The sequence below is a fragment of the Phyllobates terribilis genome, unplaced genomic scaffold (assembly GCF_046119375.1).
Source record: "Phyllobates terribilis strain yellow unplaced genomic scaffold, ASM4611937v1 Scaffold_1__5_contigs__length_1240528914, whole genome shotgun sequence".
NCBI classification, from domain to species: Eukaryota; Metazoa; Chordata; class Amphibia; order Anura; family Dendrobatidae; genus Phyllobates; species Phyllobates terribilis.
The window spans coordinates 715,796,744-715,816,349 of NW_027362761.1; the positions used below are offsets into that span (position 1 = coordinate 715,796,744).

Sequence of the window (19,606 nt, forward strand, 5' to 3'; positions counted from 1 at the left end):
GAGATCGCATGTAGCGAAGCCCAAATATTTGAGCAGCCATGGTCACATGAAGGCGACGGTGGGAAAGTGTCACAAGAGGTGGACGATGATGAGACACAATTGCCAGAAAGTCAGGAGGAGGACCAGGGTGCGGAAGTGGAAGACGAGGTGGTGGATGATATAGTAACTGACCCAACCTGGCAGGAGGACATACAGAGTGAGGACAGCGGCACACAGGGGAAGGGAAGCAGAGCATCCCAACAGGCAGGAAGAAGCAGTGTGGTGGCCGCAGACAGAAGGCAGGCAACCGTTTCCGGTAACACCAACATGAAGGAAGTTGCCAGTACAACTAGGTCTTCCCGAGTCTGGTTGTTTTTTAAAGACTCTGTCGATAACCCCAAAAAGGCCATTTGCACCAGCTGCCAGGCCAGCATCAGTAGGGGTGGCAAAACGACCAGCCTGACCACCACCAGCATGATCAGGCACATGGCAGCAAAGCACCCGACTTTGTGGGCTGAACCCCAGGGTCCAGGAACAGTGTCTGCGGGTGGCACCATTGCTTCTTCCGCTGTTGTGCATGCAAGCCAATCCCCTGTCCATGGTGCATGCGAAGATGCCTCCTGCCCTGTACATTTGATTGCACACTCTCAAGTAGCAGCATCAGGAAGCACGTTCACGTCCTTGTCCCAGCGCCGCGTTCAATTATCTGTACCCCAGTCCTTGGAACGCAATCGCAAATATGCAGCCAACACCCCACAGGCCACACTACTAAATTCTCACATTTCACGACTGCTTGCGCTCAAAATGTTGCCTTTTAGGCTCTTGGAGACGGAAGCATTCCACAACCTGATGGCAGCGGCCATCCCTCGGTACTCGGTCCCCAGCCGCCACTGTTTCTCCCAGTGTTCCGTCCCCGCATTACACAAACACGTGTCCCAAAACATTAGCCGTGCCCTCAACAATGCAGTTACCGGGAAAGTCCACCTAACCACGGACACGTGGACAAGTGCTTTTGGGCAGGGCTCCCTCGCTGAGGGAACACTGGGTTAACAAAGTGGAAGCCGGGACCCAGTCGGACCTTGGAACGGCACATGTCCTCCCGATGCCAAGGATTGCGGGCCCTAGGTCAATCAGGGTTGCCCCCACGGTCTACAGCTCCTGCACCTCATCCTCCTCAGCCTCCTCCTCCTCTTCAGCCTCCATCTCTGAAATGACCACATCAGTCACAAGCTGGAAGCACTGCAGCACTGCCTTGGCCAATTGGCAACAGGCTGTGCTGAAGCTAATAGGTGACAAACAGCACAATGCTGAAGAGTTGTGGACAGCTCTGAAAGAGCAGGCAAATCTGTGGCTCACACCGCTGAACCTACAGCCAGGCATGGTCGTGTGTGACAATGGCTGGAACCTGGTGGCGGCTCTGAGTTGAGGCGAGCTCACACACGTACCATGCCTGGCCCATGTGCTTAACCTCGTGGTTCAGCGGTTTCTCAAATCCTACCCGGAGCTGCCGGATCTGCTTGTTAAAGTACGCCGCCTGTGTGCCCATTTTAGAAAGTCGCCTACAGCTTCCGCCGCCCTTGCCGTGTTTCAGCAGTGTTTGCAGCTTCCAGCTCACTGACTGGTGTGTGATGTCCCCATGCATTGGAACTCTACACTGCAGATGTTGGGAAGGATTTGTGAGCAGAAGAGGGCAGTTGTTGAGTACCAGCATCAATAAGGCCTTCGGTATTCAGTTCAGACTCCACACATAAGACCTCAGGAGTGGACATGGATGTCAGACATATGCACCATCTTCCAAAACTTTGAGGACTCCACCAAGATGGTGAGCAGCGATGACGCCATAATTAGCATCACCATCCCGCTTCTCTGTCTTCTGAAACGCTCTCTGCTCACAATCAAAGAGGATGCATTGCAGGCGGAGCACGATGAGATGGAGCAAGGACCCATACAGGGTGATTACACATAGCCCAGCCTCATCTCATCCCAACGTGGATTGAGTGACAATGAGGAAGAGGAGGAGAAGGAGGAAGGACAGGAGCTAGTTTCATGCGCTATAGACGGTACTACCTGCACAGCTGTCATACCGTCTGTTCAGCGTGGATGGCCAGAGGACAGAGAGGAGGAGGAGGAGGAGGAGAGCATGGTCAGTCATCCTCTTGGTGAGGACACGGAAGTCTTGCCTGTTAGTAGTCTGGCACGCATGGCTGAGTTTATGTTACGCTGCCTTTCCCATGACCCTCGCATTCTCAAAATTTTGGGTGACAGTCATTACTGGTTGGTGACACTTCTTGACCCATGCTACAAGGAGAACTTTATATCTCTTATTTCTGAGGTGGACAGGTCTACAAAAATGGGGCTGTACCAGAAGGCCCTTGTTGCGAAACTATTAAAAAATTCCCATCTGAAAACGCTGGCGGCAGAGGGCACACTTCATTGGACAACCAAGGAGTACAGGCGAGAGAGACACAACTTCAATCCAGCAGAGGCAGGGGAACACTGTCAAATTTCTGGGAGAGTTTTCTCAGCCCCTCCCATCGCAAAGGCCCTGAGGCGCGGGATACTATCACAAGGAGTGCAAAGTTTGGGAAGATGCTGAGGGAGTACCTTGCCGACCATACCAACATCCTCCGTGATTCCTCTGTGCCTTATAATTATTGGGTATCCAAGCTAGATACATGGAATGAACTGGCTCTCTATGCCTTGGAGGTCCTGGCCTGCCCTGCCACCAGTGTTTTATCAGAGCGGGTTTTTAGTGCCGCTGGTGGAATTATAACTGATAAGCGCATCTACCTGTCAACTGAAAATGCTGACAGGCTGACTTATAAAAATGAACAAGGGCTGGATTGGGCCAGACTTCTCAACACCACCGAATGATAGCAGCGTAACATAAACTCAAATCCAGTGTCTTTTCTTGGGAGGTGTATTCCCATGCACCTTTTCACACCCAGACATGGGTATACTCTTCCTGATTTTGGCTATTTGCTCTTGTTCTCCTCCTTCTCCACCACCATATCACCAGGGTGACCGTGGTCCGTGATGCAACACCCACATAATTTTTTTAAAGGGTGTTTATGATGCCCGTAAACATTTTTTTTATACAGTGATGAAAGGGTAGTTATCCAGCAACTCGTGAAAGTGACTTAAAAAATAGCCTTTATTTTGAAAAAATTAAAACCATGAGACCATGGTGCAAATAAAAGCGTACAGAGGCTTACGCGTTTCGGATACGTATATTTTTTTGTACCTTTTTTTTTATACAGTATGCTCATGTATACCCCCCGGGGTAAATGTTTGTCAGCCCATACACTTAGTGCAAGGGCATTACAAGTATAGGAGGTCCGCTCCTTTCTAATGGGAACATTTTTTTATGAGGCCCTCCTCCACGTCTCTTCCAAGGGGCATTGGAGTGCCTCCCAATTTTTGGCAGCCCTTGCATTCACTGCATAGGCCAACACTATGGGAGACCCACTTCCTAATAATGGGAATATTTTTTTATGAAGCCCTCTATGTCTCTTCCAAGGGGCATTGGAGTGCCTCTAAATTTTTGGCAACCCTTGCATTCACTGCATAGGCAAACACAATGGGAGACCTACTTTCTAATAATGGGAATATTGTTTTCAGGAGGCCCTCCTCTAAGTCTCTTCAAAGGGGTATTGGGGTGCATCCAAATTTTCAAAGGGGTATTGGGGTGCGTCCAAATTTTGGGCAGCCCTGGCACTAACTGCATATGCAATAACAGTATATGAGACCCACTCTTTAGTAATGGGAACAATAAAACATAGCCGGCTGATGGCTCTCTTAGAATAGTGAGGGCCGACTGCTGGCCCTTTAAGAATAATAAAGGCCGCCTGATGGCCCTATAAAAATAGGCTTTGTAACTCTCAGAGTCCCTCCTTCATAAATGAAACACGATGTGTTTGATAATATCTCACACACCACATGGCCAGATAAGGTTGTAAAATGTTAAAATGACATTTCCTGGTGAATGCATTTGTCACGGTTGAAAGCAATGCAGAAGTGAAAAAACGCTACGTGTGAACATAGCCCAAGGTGTGGAGGAGCATTTTTGTTTTTGGTTATTTATTTATATACAAGTCATTACCCTGGAAAGGATGTTCCTTAACATATTTCCCAGGAAAATCCATTTTGGTTTCGTTTTGATATGCTTTATTGTGAGTCCGTAAAAGTGGTGTAATACTCTGACAACGTTGTTGACAGAAGTGACCTGGGAGTCAGAAATGCTTCCAGGGGTCTTCCCCATGCTGTCCCCATGTCATTTGAGCACTGTTCCCATTGATTTGGGCAATTTTTAGGCCCTCTGCAGACCGCCGGGGGGAGCCGCCTGAAAAATGCTCAAGTTTCCCATATACTTACATTGGGCTCGTTGCTCGGGTCGAGCACCCGAGTATTGCAATGTGCTCAACCCGAGCATAGAGCACCCGAGCATTTTATTGCTCTCTCATCACTAGTTGTTACTGACATCTGGTGAGAATTTCATGTCAATATCACCTTTAGAAATAAAAATAACTTAGAAAATTGGTGACGTGTCCAATACTTATTTCACCTGCCGTATATAGGAGACTTAGCCTTTATAAAACTCATACCAGTAATACACATTTTAGTGTTGTAGCTGTTAACTTTTAATCCATATGCAAATGAGGGCGCTTCAGTGCACCCTTGGTGTGTCTAATGGCTCCGTGCATTAAGTTCTCCGATTTGCATATGCAGAACTGTTCCTGATCTTGTTTGACAGCTCTGGCTTTCTCAGTGCTTACTAAACTCAAATCTCTGTTCCTGCACACTTAACTCTGGAGGAGTCCAATGATGTGTTCACAGTGTCTGGGTGGGCATACACTCTGCTCCTGCTAGTCTGTGGCTGCTACACATAACACCTTGAAATGTGCAAGCGATCAGGCACAGAGAGGAGCCAGAGATCAGAGCTTACCCACACTGACTGTGCTGCTGGACTCCTTCAGTGTCAGTGCACAAGTGCAAAAACAGTGATTTTAGTTTAGGGAGCTCATTGTAAGAAAGCCAGTGGTGTCAAAACAACAATGCTGGAGGGCGTAACGGTGCATTGAGCTACTGGTCATGCCAAGGGTACACCAAATAGTCCTCATTTGCATGGGGATTAAATGTTAATTTATTTGAAACTACAACACTATATGTGTGTTACTAGTATGATTTTTACAGGGACTAAGTCCCTATATAAATGTTTAAGTAACTGAATTCGAATTTTGGTGGTCACAGACCCCCCTTTAAAGGGCTGCTGAATCCAGTTCTTTCTGTAGCTCGCCACAGGTGGTATGAACTCGAGTTGCCACTGTCCATCAATTTACAGACAGTCTGCAAAATAGAGACTTTTTTTTCTTTCATTCGTAATACTGGTAAGATATCTTGAACAGTTTACACTGCACCAATTTCAGCCATAAACCATGCAAGCAGAGTGAGCCAGGTGGTATTGGAGTGAAGCATCGGCGTCTCCCCTCACTGCCGCGGTCCCTGTCCGGCGTCCTCTAGCTCCCCTGCTGCTGCACGCACCGCACGCAGCTTCCTGGGCACTGTGCTTAGGGCTCGTGCGCTGTCCTAAAGAGTCCCCGGCCAATGGTCGGAGGACCACTCCTATTTAAAGCACCTCCTCCAATATGGAGGTGCCTGTGCAAGGTTATTGTTTGTGTGCTAACACTCTCCTCAGCCCTCAGGTTCCAGTGCCGGCCTGCCTGTCTATCAGCCGTGCCCGCCTGCCTATCAGCCATGCCCGCCTGCCTATCTATCAGCCGTACCCTCCAGCCTATCTATCAGCCATGCCGTCTACCTGCCCTACCCGCCGGCTTGCCTACCCGGATCACCAGTCAGGTTACCTGCTGTGCCCGCCTGCTTGCCTACCCGGATCACCTGTCTGGCTACCTGCTGAGCCCGCTTGCTTGCCTACCCGGATCACCCATCAGCTTCAGCCATTTGACCTGTGGGAGTCGCCTGCTCTCACACAAGGTCGGTCCCAGAGTGGCACCTGGTCCACCTGCCCAGTCCCTCCCTGGTTCACGGAGTTGACTAAGCCGTCGTGTGGCCAGGGTCGGTCCGAGTTGGCACTTAGTTACGCCCCTCTGGTCTGTCCTTGCATTTCAGCTCAGACGTTCCACCACCAAGATCCATAACAAGGAGTAAGACATCAGAGGAGACAGGACAGTGATTTTCTCTCTCCTTGATCTTCTTTCTTCTCTTTCTCTTCTCAATATCTTTACTCTCCCTTTTAACTTTTTTGTCTCTCCTCTATCTTCTGTCTCTTATTCTCATGCCGTTATTACTAACATGCTGACATGCATTTCAGTGTTTTTATCTGGGCCCTGATGAAGAGGATTAAATTCCCATTGGATTCTGAACTGCAAAGTCTGAATTAATATTGGTGTTGGGGATATTACTAGAATCTCATGAGTTGTCTGTATAGTTTTTGGGGGCTTTACTATACAGGGCCATTATGGTAGGAGTGTTACATGGAGGTCAAGGTTTATTTAAGGGGGTAGAACACTTGTCCACAAAAATGCTTGCCTATTTTTGATAATTTGCCACCGTTAATATTTTCAGCTGTATGTTAATTGATCATGAGCGTGCAGTCTATTCACACACATTCAGATGACAATTTATCTTGCAGATATGTCTTCCATATTTCATAGAGGACAGTGATACAAGTCCTGAAACTGTTTGCTAGTAAGAGGGAAAAGCATTAGGTATGGACTCATATCCTAGAAACTGGCACTGGCTAATACTTCAAGAATTCTTACTATTGTTCACTACTCAAAGAAGGTCGCCAAACAGGATCTCACAAAAGTCAATTACATTAATTGAAAGGATACAAAAATATAATCATCCATATATCTTTTTTTGAGGTTCTCCACAATGGCATCCTCTGTGATCTTGGAAAGAAGCACCATATCATCAACTCCACTTTGCTTGACATTTTGGCTCTGCCAATGATACCTTTCTTTGCTTCCCTAGAAAAATAAGGCAAAATTTAAGATTAAAAAAATTGAAAGTTGACTTAGCCCATTTTTGAAAGCTGTAATACATCTGCCACACATGGAAGGTTGTACTGAACTTTGATCACTATGGAACACTATAATATTAATATGGTAATCATAATGCTGACATCGAAATAGGGCGGCATTACATTTGACTGTGGAAGCCTTCAAACAGAAATTGTCAGCAAGTTTTTGTTATTAAATCTGAAAGCAGGGTAATGTAGGGACAGAGACCTTGATTCCAGGAATGAGTTTTATCAGGAGGAGATTATCACTGCAGAACTAAGTGTCAAATGCCAGACAGTCAGGCTAATCTGTGTAAGCCCCGCCCCCACCACTGATTGGCAGCTTGCTGACAATGTACAGTATCCACAGGAAGCTGCCAATCAGTGGTGTAGCACTGCTACATCTACAGCAGAGAAAACAGGAATTTTATTAAAACTTCACCATACACCCCTACATTATGCTGCTGTGAGATTACATAGCAAAAACCTTTAATGTGCTTTTCAACTGACAGTTATTACTATATATCTTAGACTATCATGCTTTGTATGGAATATATTTATAAAACGTAATAACAGCGGCTGCAAGAGTGGTGGTATTTGGAAACCTCATTCCATATGCCTTATTATTGGACCCGGGCATTGGATAAAGGTCAAACTTTGACACCTCTTCAATTTTTGGAAGTCATTACAAAATCGTAACGATCCGTCTGGCTTCGGAATCAGCACAATGGGGCTAGCCCACTCACTCCTAGATTCCTCAGTGACTCCTAACTGGAGCATTTGCTTCACTTCAGCTGCTATGGCTTGCCTCTGGGCCTCTGGCACACGGTACGGTTTCATTCGCACCCTTACCCGATGCTCGGTAACAATGTCATGTTGGATCACAGATGTGCGGCCGGGCAGTTCCGAGAATACGTCTGTATTCTGCTGCACTATTTTCCGAGCCTCCCGCTGCTGCTGTTCAGTGAGAACATCACTTATCTTTACCTCTCCCCGGCCTCCTCCCGGGCCGGCGTTGGAGAGTCCACAGACGAAACGACCGGAGTCTCATCCGTAACCAAACATTCCCGGTCTTTCCAGGCTTTAAGTAGATTGACGTGATATATCTGTTTGAGTTTCCTTTTTCTGGGTTGGTACACTCTGTAATTTACCACCCCCACGTTTTCCCGGACTTCATATGGCCCTAGTCACTCGGCCATGAATTTATTCTCTGCAGTGGGCACTAATACTAATACCCGATCCCCTTTAAAGGACCTAACTGTGGCCTTTCTATTATATGCACGGCTCTGTGCTGCCTGAGCATCCAGGAGGTGTTCCTTGACTATCGGCATGAGTGCCGCGATCCGATCATGCATACTATTACACTCTTATGTGGGGTCAGCTCCTGTTCCCATGTCTCTTTGGCTACGTCCAGCCGCCCCCTAGGATGCCTGCTGTACAGTAGCTCAAAGGGTAAGGACCCCGTGGAAGTCTGTGGTACCTTGCGGATGGCAAACATTAACCCCTTTACAACCTATGACGTACTAATACGCGTTTGTGCACTGGGCTTTATAAGCCTGTGCCATATTAGTACGTCATCGCGATCACGCCCGCACACAGGCTGTGCGGGCGTGATCGTCGCCGGGTGTCAGCTGTTTGTCACAGCTGACACCCGGTGCTATGTGCAGGGAGCGGTCCCGCACCGCTCCCAGCACATTAACCCCCGCAATGCTGCCATCGAAGTCGATCGCAGCATTGGGGAGGCTAAGGGGAGGTGATCGTATACTCACCTCCTCTTCCGGCCTCCAGCGCTGTCTGCCGCGTGTAATAGAACATGTGGCAAGTATGCAGGACCGGATCGCGGCGGTCATGCCGAGACTCCGGTCGTTTCGTCTGTGGACTCTCCAACGCCGGCCCGGGAGGAGGCCGGGGAGAGGTAAAGATAAGTGATGTACTCACTGAACAGCAGCAGCGGGAGGCTCGGAAAATAGTGCAGCAGAATACAGAATAAAGCTGCCTTATCAATTTTACCACAAGCGGAACAGAATAAAAAAATAAAAAAAAAACAGTTCCTGAATTGTTGTTTTTTGTTTATTCTGCCTCCCAAAAATCGGAATAAAAAGCGATCAAAAAATGTCACGTGTCTGAAAATGGCACCAATAAAAACATCAACTCATCCCGCAAAAAACAAGCCATAACATGACTGTCTGCCAAAATCTGGAAAAATTATAGCTCTCAAAATATGGCGATGCAAAAACTAGATTTTACAAAAAAATGCGTCTTTTAGTGTGTGACAGCTGTCAATCATAAAAACCCCATATGATTCTGGTATCGCTGTAATCGCACCGACCCGAAGAATAAAGTCGTCTAATCACTTATACCGCACTTGGAACGGCTTAAAAAATAAACTCTCGGGTTAGGGTTAGGGCTAGGGTTAGGGTTGGGCTGGGGTTAGGGTTGGGCTGGGGTTGGGGTTAGGGTTGGGGTTAGGGTTGTCATGGGGTTGGGATTTTTTTCAAAAGTAAGAAAAAAAGATGACGATATGGCGACTAGTGTTGAGTGCAAGTGCTCGCTACTTGAGTTTGCATCGGGTGCTCTGGTATGCATTGAGTATCATGGGTATTTGAGTGACATGCTCGAGTCTCCGCCCCATATGCTTCGCGGCCAAAAAAACTAATAACCGTGAAACATGCGGGGCAGGGACTCGAGCATGTCACTCGAGCACACGCAGTACATGGTGCATACCCAAGTACCCGATGCAAACTCAAGTAGCGAGTACTTGCGCTCAAGACTAATGACAACTTATTCAATATGATGACCTAAAGTTATCAAATTCTGTGTCGTACCTCGGGGTTTAAAATGTTCACTATACCCCTTGATAAAATCCTTGAGGGGTCTAGTTTCCAAAATGGGGTCACTTGTGGGGGAGCTCCAATGTTTAGGCACACAGGGGCTCTCCAAATGCAACATGGTGTCCGCTAACAATTTGAGCGGATTTTCCATTCAATTTGTTAGCGGACACCATCTTGCGTTTGGAGAGCCCCTGTGTGTCTAAACATTGGAGCTCCCCCACAAGTGACCCCATTTTGGAAACTAGACCCCCCAAGGCACCTATCTAGATGCATAGTGAGCACTTGGAACCCCCAGGTGCTTCACAAATTGATTCGTAAAAATGAAAAATTATTTTTTTTCCACTTTTTCATTTTTACGAATCAATTTGTGAAGCACATGGGGATTCCAAGTGCTCACTAAGCATCTAGATAGGTGCCTTGGGGGGTCTAGTTTCCAAAATGGGGTCACTTGTGGGGGAGCTCCAATGTTTAGGCACACTGGGGCTCTCCAAAATGACATGGTATCCGCTAACAAATTGGAACCATGTCGAGTTTGGAGAGCCCCTGTGTGTCTAAACATTGGAGCTCCCCCACAAGTGACCCAATTTTGGAAACTAGACCCCCCAAGGCACCTATCTAGTTGCATAGTGAGCACTTGGAACCCCCAGGTGCTTCGCAAATTGATTCGTAAAAATGAAAAATTATTTTTTTTTCCACTTTTTCATTTTTACGAATCAATTTGTGAAGCACATGGGGATTCCAAGTGCTCACTAAGCATCTAGATAGGTGCCTTGGGGGGTCTAGTTTCCAAAATGGGGTCACTTGTGGGGGAGCTCCAATGTTTAGACACACAGGGGCTCTCCAAATGCAACATGGTGTCCGCTAACAATTTGAGTGGATTTTCCATTCAATTTGTTAGCGGACACCATCTTGCGTTTGGAGAGCCCCTGTGTGTCTAAACATTGGAGCTCCCCAACAAGTGACCCCATTTTGGAAACTAGACCCCCCAAGGCACCTATCTAGATGCATAGTGAGCACTTGGAACCCCCAGGTGCGTCACAAATTGATTCGTAAAAATGAAAAAGTGAAAAAAAAATACTTTTTCATTTTTACGGATTAATTTGTGAAGCACCTGGGGGTTCAAAATGCTCACCACCCATCTAGATAAGTTCCCAGGGGGGTCTAGTTTCCAAAATGGGGTCACTTGTGGGGGGTTTCCACTGTTTAGGCATATCAGGGGCTCTCCAAACGCAACATGGCGTCCGCTAATTCTTCAAGCAAATTTTACAATCAAAAAGTCAAATGGTGCTCCTTCCCTTCTGAGCCCTGCTGTGCTCCCAAACAGTGGCTTTTCCCCACATATGGGGTATCTGCGTTCCCAGGGGAAATTTCACAACAAATTTTGGGGTCCATTTTTTCCTGTTACCCCTGTGAAAATAAAAAAAATTTGGGTCTAAAGTAACATTTTTGTGAAAAAAGTTAAATGTTCATTTTTTTCTTCCACATTCCAAAAATTCCTGTGAAGCACATGAAGGGTTAATAAAGTTCTTGAATGTGGTTTTCAGCACCTTGAGGGGTGCAGTTTTTAGAATGGTGTCACTTTTGGGTATTTTCTGTCATAAAGACCCCTCAAAGTTACTTCAAATGTGATGTGGTCACTAAAAAAATGGTTTTGTAAATTTTGTTGGAAAAATAAGAAATCGCTGATCAACTTCTAACCCTTATAGCTTCCTAGCAAAAAAAAATGTTGGTTCCAAAATTGTGCTAATGTAAAGTAAACATGTGGGAAATGTTATTTATTAACTTTTTTGTGTGACATATCTCTCTGATTTAAGGGCATAAAAATTCAAATTTTGAAAATTGCTAAATTTTCAAAATTTTCGCCAAATTTCCGCTTTTTTTCACAAATAAACGCAAGTGATATCGAATAAATTTTACCACTATCATGAAGTACAATATGTCATGAAAAAACATTCTCAGAATCAGGGAGATCCGTTGAAGCGTTCCAGAGTATTACCTCATAAAGTGACAGTGGTCAGAATTGTAAAAATTGGCCCGGTCATTAACGTACAAACCACCCTCGGGGGTAAAGGGGTTAAAAAGGCCAGTAACATGTCTTAATCCCTCCCATCCTTGGAAACCACCTTTTTCAACATGGATTTGAGGGTTTTATTAAACTGTTCGACTAAACAGTCGGTCTGTGGATGGTACACCGACGTGCGCAACTATTTTATTTTTAAAGAAAAACCTGGAGGTCTGAACTGAAACGTAAATTGACGTGGTGGGATAGCTTTTACATTATTTTGATCAAAATTCTGTTAACTAAATACCATTTATTATTTATTATTATTTTTGCACTGTGCGATCTATCCATTTACTTCCAATTATTTGGGTATTTTTCTTGTCTTTGGTTTTCCTCTGTCTAGTGGCCTTGTGTGAACATGCATTTACATTTTGCATGCACATCAATTTACGTTTCAGTTCAGACCTCCAGGTTTTTCTTTGTAGTTCAGTGTGCTTTAGTGCATATAAAAGGGTGTGGCCGCCCTTCGTCTGAGCTGAGACACTCATTCTGCCCCGGGTCTATGCTTATACTAGGGATCCAGTCTCTCTGCCCTTGTCCATATGTATGTCACTTGACAAATGGTAAGGTTTTTAATATTAGAGTTAGGACTGTCCCATAAGGGTTGCCGTGATGTTGTGGGATAGCTTTTACATTATTTTGATCAAAATTATGCTAACTAAATACCCTTTATTATTTATTATTATTTTTGCACTGTGCGATCTATCCATTTACTTCCAGTTATTAGGGTATTTTTCTTGTCTTTTGTTTTTCTCTGTCTAATGGCCTTGTGTGAACTTGCATTTACATTTTGCATGCACATCAATTTACGTTTCAGTTCAGACCTCCAGGTTTTTCTTTGTAGTTCAGTGTGTTTTAGTGCATATAAAAGGGTGTGGCCGCCCTTTGTCTGAGCTGAGACACTCATTCTGCCCCGGGTCTATGCTTATACATGCATTCACATTTTGCATGTGTTAGAACTCTCCTGTTAGGTTTTTTCTATCTTGCTGGTCACATGACCTTGTTTGCCTATTTAATCCTGCTCCGCCCTCCTGGCCTTGCTGGACTTCATTGTAATTTCTACTCTTAAGTTAGCCTGGTGCTTAGTTACCTTTCTCAGTCAGTTTAGCTTGGTCTTCGGACCTTTATGTTCTATGTTGTGTGTTTGTCTTTTACTGCTACAATTTCTGCTAGGAGGTGCCCAACTTTATCCCAGTCCCTAGTTCTTGTAGGGATCCCTCCCTTGCATCTATAGGTCTTCGTACAGACTAGCCGAGGACTTTAGCGGGTCTGATCGCAGGATCAGGTTCCCCGTTACATCGTAGGGATCTAGCTTAGTTCTATTGTAGGGACAGATCTCCTTTCTTTCCTTAGTGCTTGTAGCAGATCATAACAGCATGCACATCAACTTACGTTTCAGTTCAGACCTCCAGGTTTTTCTTTGTAGTTCAGTGTGCTTTAGTGCATATAAAAGGGTGTGGCCGCCCTTTGTCTGACCTGAGACGCTCATTCTGCCCCGGGTCTATGCTTATACTAGGGATCCAGTCTCTCTGCCCTTGTCCATATGTATGTCACTTGACAAATGGTAAGGTTTTTAATATTAGAGTTAGGACTGTCCCATAAGGGCTGCTGTGACGTGGCGGAATAGCTTTTACATTATTTTGATCAAAATTATGTTAACTAAATACCCTTTATTATTTATTATTATTTTTGCACTGTGCGATCTATTCTTTTACTTCCAGTTATTTGGGTATTTTTCTTGTCTTTAGTTTTTCTCTGTCTAATGGCCTTGTGTGAACATGCATTTACGTTTTGCATGCACATCAATTTACGTTTCAGTTCAGACCTCCAGGTTTTTCTTTGTGCTTTAGTGTATATAAAAGGGTGTGGCCGCCCTTTGTCTGAGCTGAGACGCTCATTCTGCCCCGGGTCTATGCTTATACTAGGGATCCAGTCTCTCTGCCCTTGTCCATATGTATGTCACTTGACAAATGGTAAGGTTTTTAATATTAGAGTTAGGACTGTCCCATAAGGGTTGCCGTGACGTTGCGGGATGGCTTTTACATTATTTTGATCAAAATTATGTTAACTAAATACCCTTTATTATTTATTATTTTTGCACTGTGCGATCTATCCATTTACTTCCAGTTATTTGGGTATTTTTCTTGTCTTTGGTTTTTCTCTTTTTTATTTTTAGCAGCTTGCACAGTTCCTTTATCACCTTGGACATAAAAGAAGTCCTCTGATCTGTAAGGATCTCCTTAGGCAGCCCAAAGTGACAGAACATGGCAAACAACTCCAATAAGTTTAGCTGAGATGTGGCGAAGCGGAATGGCATCTGGGTAACGAGTGGCTTAATCTACGACAGCAAGGATGTGTTGGTGGCCATGAGCTGACTTTACAATGGGCCCCACCAAATCCATCGCAATCTGTTCAAAAGGTACCTCTATAACCGGCAGAGGAACCAATGGACTACGGAAGCTTGTTGTGGGTGTGGTCATCTGACATTCCGGGCAAGATTCACAATACCTCTGTACCTCAGCATAAATCCCAGGCCAAAAGAACCCCTGCAAGATATGTTCTTGCATCTTTTTAATCCCTAGATGCCCACCCAGCATGTGTGTGTGGGCCATCTCGAGTACTGCCCGATGGTATGACCGAGGCACTAACATCTGTTCCATGACCTCATCACGGATCTTGTAAACAGTATACAGTAAATCTTGGTTGACCGTCATGCGCGGAAAAACCGTCTCAGCACCCGGTTGCTGAGCCACCCCATTTACCTCTATCACCCTTTCCCGTGCCCGGGTCAGGGTAGGATCTTGTAGCTGAGCTGTCTCAAACGTTCTCCAGGACACTTCCAGCTCTAGGATCGACGGGGTCTCATCGACCTCTTCTGCCAACACCTCTAGGGGAAACCTATTGGGTTTACACTCTGTCCCTAGGTTGGCGACCCTTAGGCAGGTATCCCTTACTCGGGATCTTCGAGTTCCGCACCCAGACATATATTTATCCTGGGAAGTTTAATTTTACTCTCCCACAAGGACCAAAACAGGGGCAGATCTCTTCCCAGCACAGTCCCGTAAGGAAGGGTCTTTACCACTCACACCACATGTTTGACCTCTCCTCACGGAGTGGAAAATGTAACCTCCGCCGTCGGAGTTCGCCATGTATGCATACGACCCCGATTTTAACCCCAGTGTGTTCTAACCCAGAGATCAATGACCTATGAGTCCAAGAGAGCCTCCGCTCGATGTCCATTGGAGTCAAGGCCTAGCGGGTCGGACCTCCACAAAGGTCCATTTAAACACGTTGGGCTTGCACATATGTATTAACCCCCAGTCGGGCAATGATCTCACCTTTCAGCTTTCCACAGTCCTGGGCATCCTCCCGACTGAGGTCAAAGTAGGTCTTCTGAGCGTCTCTCATCAGAAGCAGAGTCACCACTTCAGCCCACTGTTCAGCTGGCAGACACTCCTTTTCCACTGTGCTTTCAAAGACTGTGAGGAAGGCTTCCATGTTGTCCTCAGGACTCATCTTCCTCAACGCTGTTCTTACTTTGTCCTGGGCCTCATCCCGAACCGGAGTTGGTGGTGGGGGTGTCCCCTGAAGATTGTTAGTCAGCTGCTGCTGGTACAGTAGCTGCAGCTGCTGATTGTGCTGCTGTTGCTGCTCCTGCTGTTGCTGCTAGAGATGCTGATGCTGCTCCTGCTGTTGCCGCTGAAACTGCAGCTGCTGGGTGAGTACCAACTGCTTTAGTAGCTCCTCCATGTTGTCGGCAAGCCTGAGCTGTAGCTTTGCCGGCTTGATCACGGACATGCAGCTTTCAGGGTATGCCTCAGTTCACACTGCCCGCATTCTCCACCATATGTAGTGCGGCGGTGTTCACACTGTGCGGTAATGAGGCAGTGACTCAAAGAAAGTTCAACTTAACTGTCTTTATTTGAAAAAACTCACAACTTAAATGCAAATGATGTCCTCCAGATCGCAGCCGGGTGGTCCAAACAATCCGTGTAAACTGTCTGCCGTGGGCAACGGCAGAGCCGTTTTGCTCAGAGGTGCGCCAGTTACGTTGCCTTCACAGGCCTGTGTTATTCCTTCACTCAGGCTTGCGGTGCACAGAGCCTCCTGCTCTGCAGCTGCAGCTAGCAAACAAAATACTGACACACCCAAACCTTTGCTGAGGTTTAAATGTGAATGCCGGACATGAGCCAGTTGTAAGACCCGGGCTGGAGGGAGTGACCCGCCCCACCACCATCCTGTATATCACTCAAAAATAAAAGCCAAGGTCAGGTTTTCTTAAATCCGACTTGGTCAAACAGCTTGACCAAGTCCAAACTATTACTTTTATTTTTCACTGCAAGTACAGCTGTTTCTATGATTGCAATGCACTCCAGCGGGTTCAATATACCTCTATGCGCATACTGGGGGATACATACCGTCCCTCGCACATAATTCCCCTCACTGCCTCACAGCGCATAGTGGAGCATAACTATAAAGAGACACTGGAGGTCATTATTATAAAGGGGCACAATGAGGGACATTATTATAAGAAAGTGTGGGGGGGGATTTTTATTATTGCCAGGAGGTACAGGGTCATTATTTTTATAAAGAGTCATGGGAGATTATTTTTAAAGGAGACACAGGGGGATTATTATAAGGAGGCACAGGGGAGTATTATTACCATACCGTGCTGTATAACTGTAAGGCAGCACAGGGAAGCATTATTATTATAAGGAAGTACAAAGGAAGCATGCTTACTGCTAGGGTCACAGAAGGGAAATTGTTATTGTGTAGGGCCGAAAAGGAGGGGATTATTACTGTCGGGGCACATTATTACTGTCTATGGTACTGGTTATAGCACTCTATGGTATGTGTAGAAATGGAGCAATGTGAGGAGGCTGCTGGAAAAGCAGTAAGCCAAAGATGTCTCTGTATTATATTTTTCAGGGACGAGTTATAGATGGTAGAAGTGGTCATGGCAGACTGGGCCGCGAGGAAAAGAAAATGGAAAATAAATGATCATCGGTCGAGAAAATCACTGGTGAGTACCTGTATAGTTTACACATGCAGTATATGGTCTGCAGAGCACTAGAGTAAAACCGACCTTGGGTGTCTAGTGGCAAATATAGCCTCGGGTATAGCAGCTCAGCAGCACTCACTCAAACGCAACTGATCTGCAATATCACATAGATAGCACTATTAAAGGAAGAAATCAGGCATTTGTTTCATACAATCCCTTTCAAATAACTACACAGCTTCACCCTTTCCTGGCCACCCATTGTCTTTTAACAGTGGGTGGTGTGGGTTCTGAGTAGCAAGAGCAGGCTGACAGCTGGAGACCCTAAAGAGTAGACAGAGGTTTATTATTGCTTGTATCTTTTCTTTCTTTATCTATTGTGGTAGATCAGCTCACTCAGCTGTTCACAGAGGTAGTCACAGGAACGCTTTCCATTGAAGTTTTCAACTGGTTTATAAAAAAAAAAGCATGAACCAGTGCAAAATTAGATAAATAAACATTGCCCTTCTGGCATAACGGGGAAACAAAATAACATACAGTAAAGTCTGTGTGGCTGCAGGGATCCTCCCGCTCAGCGAAAAAAAACAAGGTTCAGCTCTCTTTAACACAAGCACAGCTCTGGAGATCTCATCTCCAGAGACACTCAATACTGAATGAGTCCAAAGGCTCCACATTTAGCTTCTGGACCACACCCTGGGGTGGAGATATGGTGAACATCCTCCCACCCACTCTCCAGCTGTTCACAAAAACCCAGCCCTTAATATGGCCGGTTACACTCTCAGCACTTAGTATGCTGGATCATTTTCCCAGGTTCATATCATTGAAGCTAAAATCCTGAGTGACACATATCTTCCCTAGAGTATTTTATCAGTGACCTTCCCACACTATATAACGCTCAATGATGGGTATGTAGAGAACAAAAGCAAAGTCAGTGCTGAACAGTAAAAATGAAAAAATTAAACTGTAATGTCGCACAATGATTTTTTATGACCTCTTGGGGTCATATCTTACATATGATCTGAAGCCTCCGTCAATCTAGCTCTATTTCCCTCACAGTGCTGTCTTCAACTGCTTGACTGACAGCCTCTTTGCTGTATAACTTCAGCCAAAGGGGCAGTCAGTCAAGTAGAAGGAGGCGGCACTGGGCAGTGAATAGAGCTGGAGTGACAGATGTTTCGGGTCTATCAAAAGCTCTTCAGCCTCATTTACTTATTAAACTTTGATTTCTCAGTAACGGTGGAGCAGACTGGCCATGTAAAGGTGTTGCTGGACTTGTGTGTGAAAGAGTTACATGCACATATAAACAATTTTAGGAGTTTAATCCTGCTGACAGATTTCCTTTTAAGGCCTTTTCAGGTCTGATCATCAAGGCGTTAAAGATCTCTTCTTAGTAAATGTGACATTTGTAATTATTTCACCTTTTTCAAATGTTTATGCTGGTTGATCTCATCATTATTGTTAACATTCATTATTTACTCCTCACTATACAGCCTGGTAACATATAAAATATATTAATAATGAAAGTAATACTATTGTCAAAAGATGTGGTAGTGTATTTATTTCACAAAAAAAATACAAATTTCAGAGAACAGTTAAGCCTCTTCAAAACACCATCTGTTTGTAAAAGATCATCCCTCACCTAGACAATTGTTTTATTCCCTATCTGCTATGTATAATGGTCATTTATTGTATATACCAGTCGACTGGTAAAACATAAAATCCCTTTAAAAAATAATTTAAATGCTATTAAAATTTGTTTCCAAAAAAAGTTGGGTGATGGCAAAACAGATTGATGCACACTCTCAATGTAGTCATCATAAGAAGATCACTCTTTGAACAGCAAGTCTGCATAATTATACAGTGATCACCCTTCCCCCTTACCAGTGGTGTAATTTGAGCCTCTTGGGCCCCAGTGAAAAATTTCCAACAGGGCCCTCAAATACCACGGTTTTTAAAAGTATATCTTTTCATATGGGCCAAAAGGACCTTTTTGGCCTCCCAAAGCTCCAAGGCCCCGGTGCGACTGCCAACCATGCACCCACTATAGTTATGCACCTGCCCTTTGCCTTGTAATATGGAATGACTGAGTAGATTTCTTATTCAAGTCCCAAGAAAAGTGAAGAAAAAAAAAGAAAACTGGGATGGCAGTTCCATCTGTCACTCCAATCATTTAGCTCATGTGACATGCAGAAGTAGTGCTGTTGCTTCCAAAGCATCCAGCAACTGTTACAAATAACACAAGCACAGGAGACAAGGAGACAGGAAGTGTTGTGCTCCAGAAGCATCCAGCAACTAGAGGGGTTAACACAGTCACAGCAGACAGCGAGTGTTTTAGTAGAGCCCCAGGGAGATTGTGGGGAACTTGTTATGGTAGTCTGGCAGAAGCTGAAGAGAAAGGTGGTGTGTTATCTGGATCTGACAGAAGGCAACTGAACAGGATTCAAATCAGGAGAGAAACTAAACACAGGTCAGATAAGCTCCCTGAACTAACAGTGCAGCGTATTATCAGGGATCATCTCCCTCATCAAACCCTCCCCCCCTCCATCTCCATGCAGGATAAAGAATGCTGTGTACTATTGTGTCCTTGTGAAGGAAAAGCCAGTGGTTGTGTATTTATAGAAGTGTGCTGCTAAGAGATCTAATCTATGCTGAATTATGCTACTGAAGAGACTGTAATACTGTGCCTTGTGAAGAAACTACTGTATGGTTACTGG

The 19,606-nt window shown here is 45.2% G+C and overlaps 1 protein-coding gene across 2 annotated transcripts in view; it reads right to left on the reverse strand.

The window, feature by feature from the left end:
- Positions 1-19,606, reverse strand: part of MYO1F (myosin IF) — a 427,358-nt gene that overhangs the window by 198,103 nt on the left and 209,649 nt on the right. For both annotated transcript variants that reach the window (XM_073686285.1, XM_073686286.1), the window contains one exon: positions 6,831-6,968. In XM_073686285.1, the coding sequence (XP_073542386.1) occupies positions 6,831-6,968 (138 nt within the window). The remainder of the gene's footprint in view (positions 1-6,830; positions 6,969-19,606) is intronic.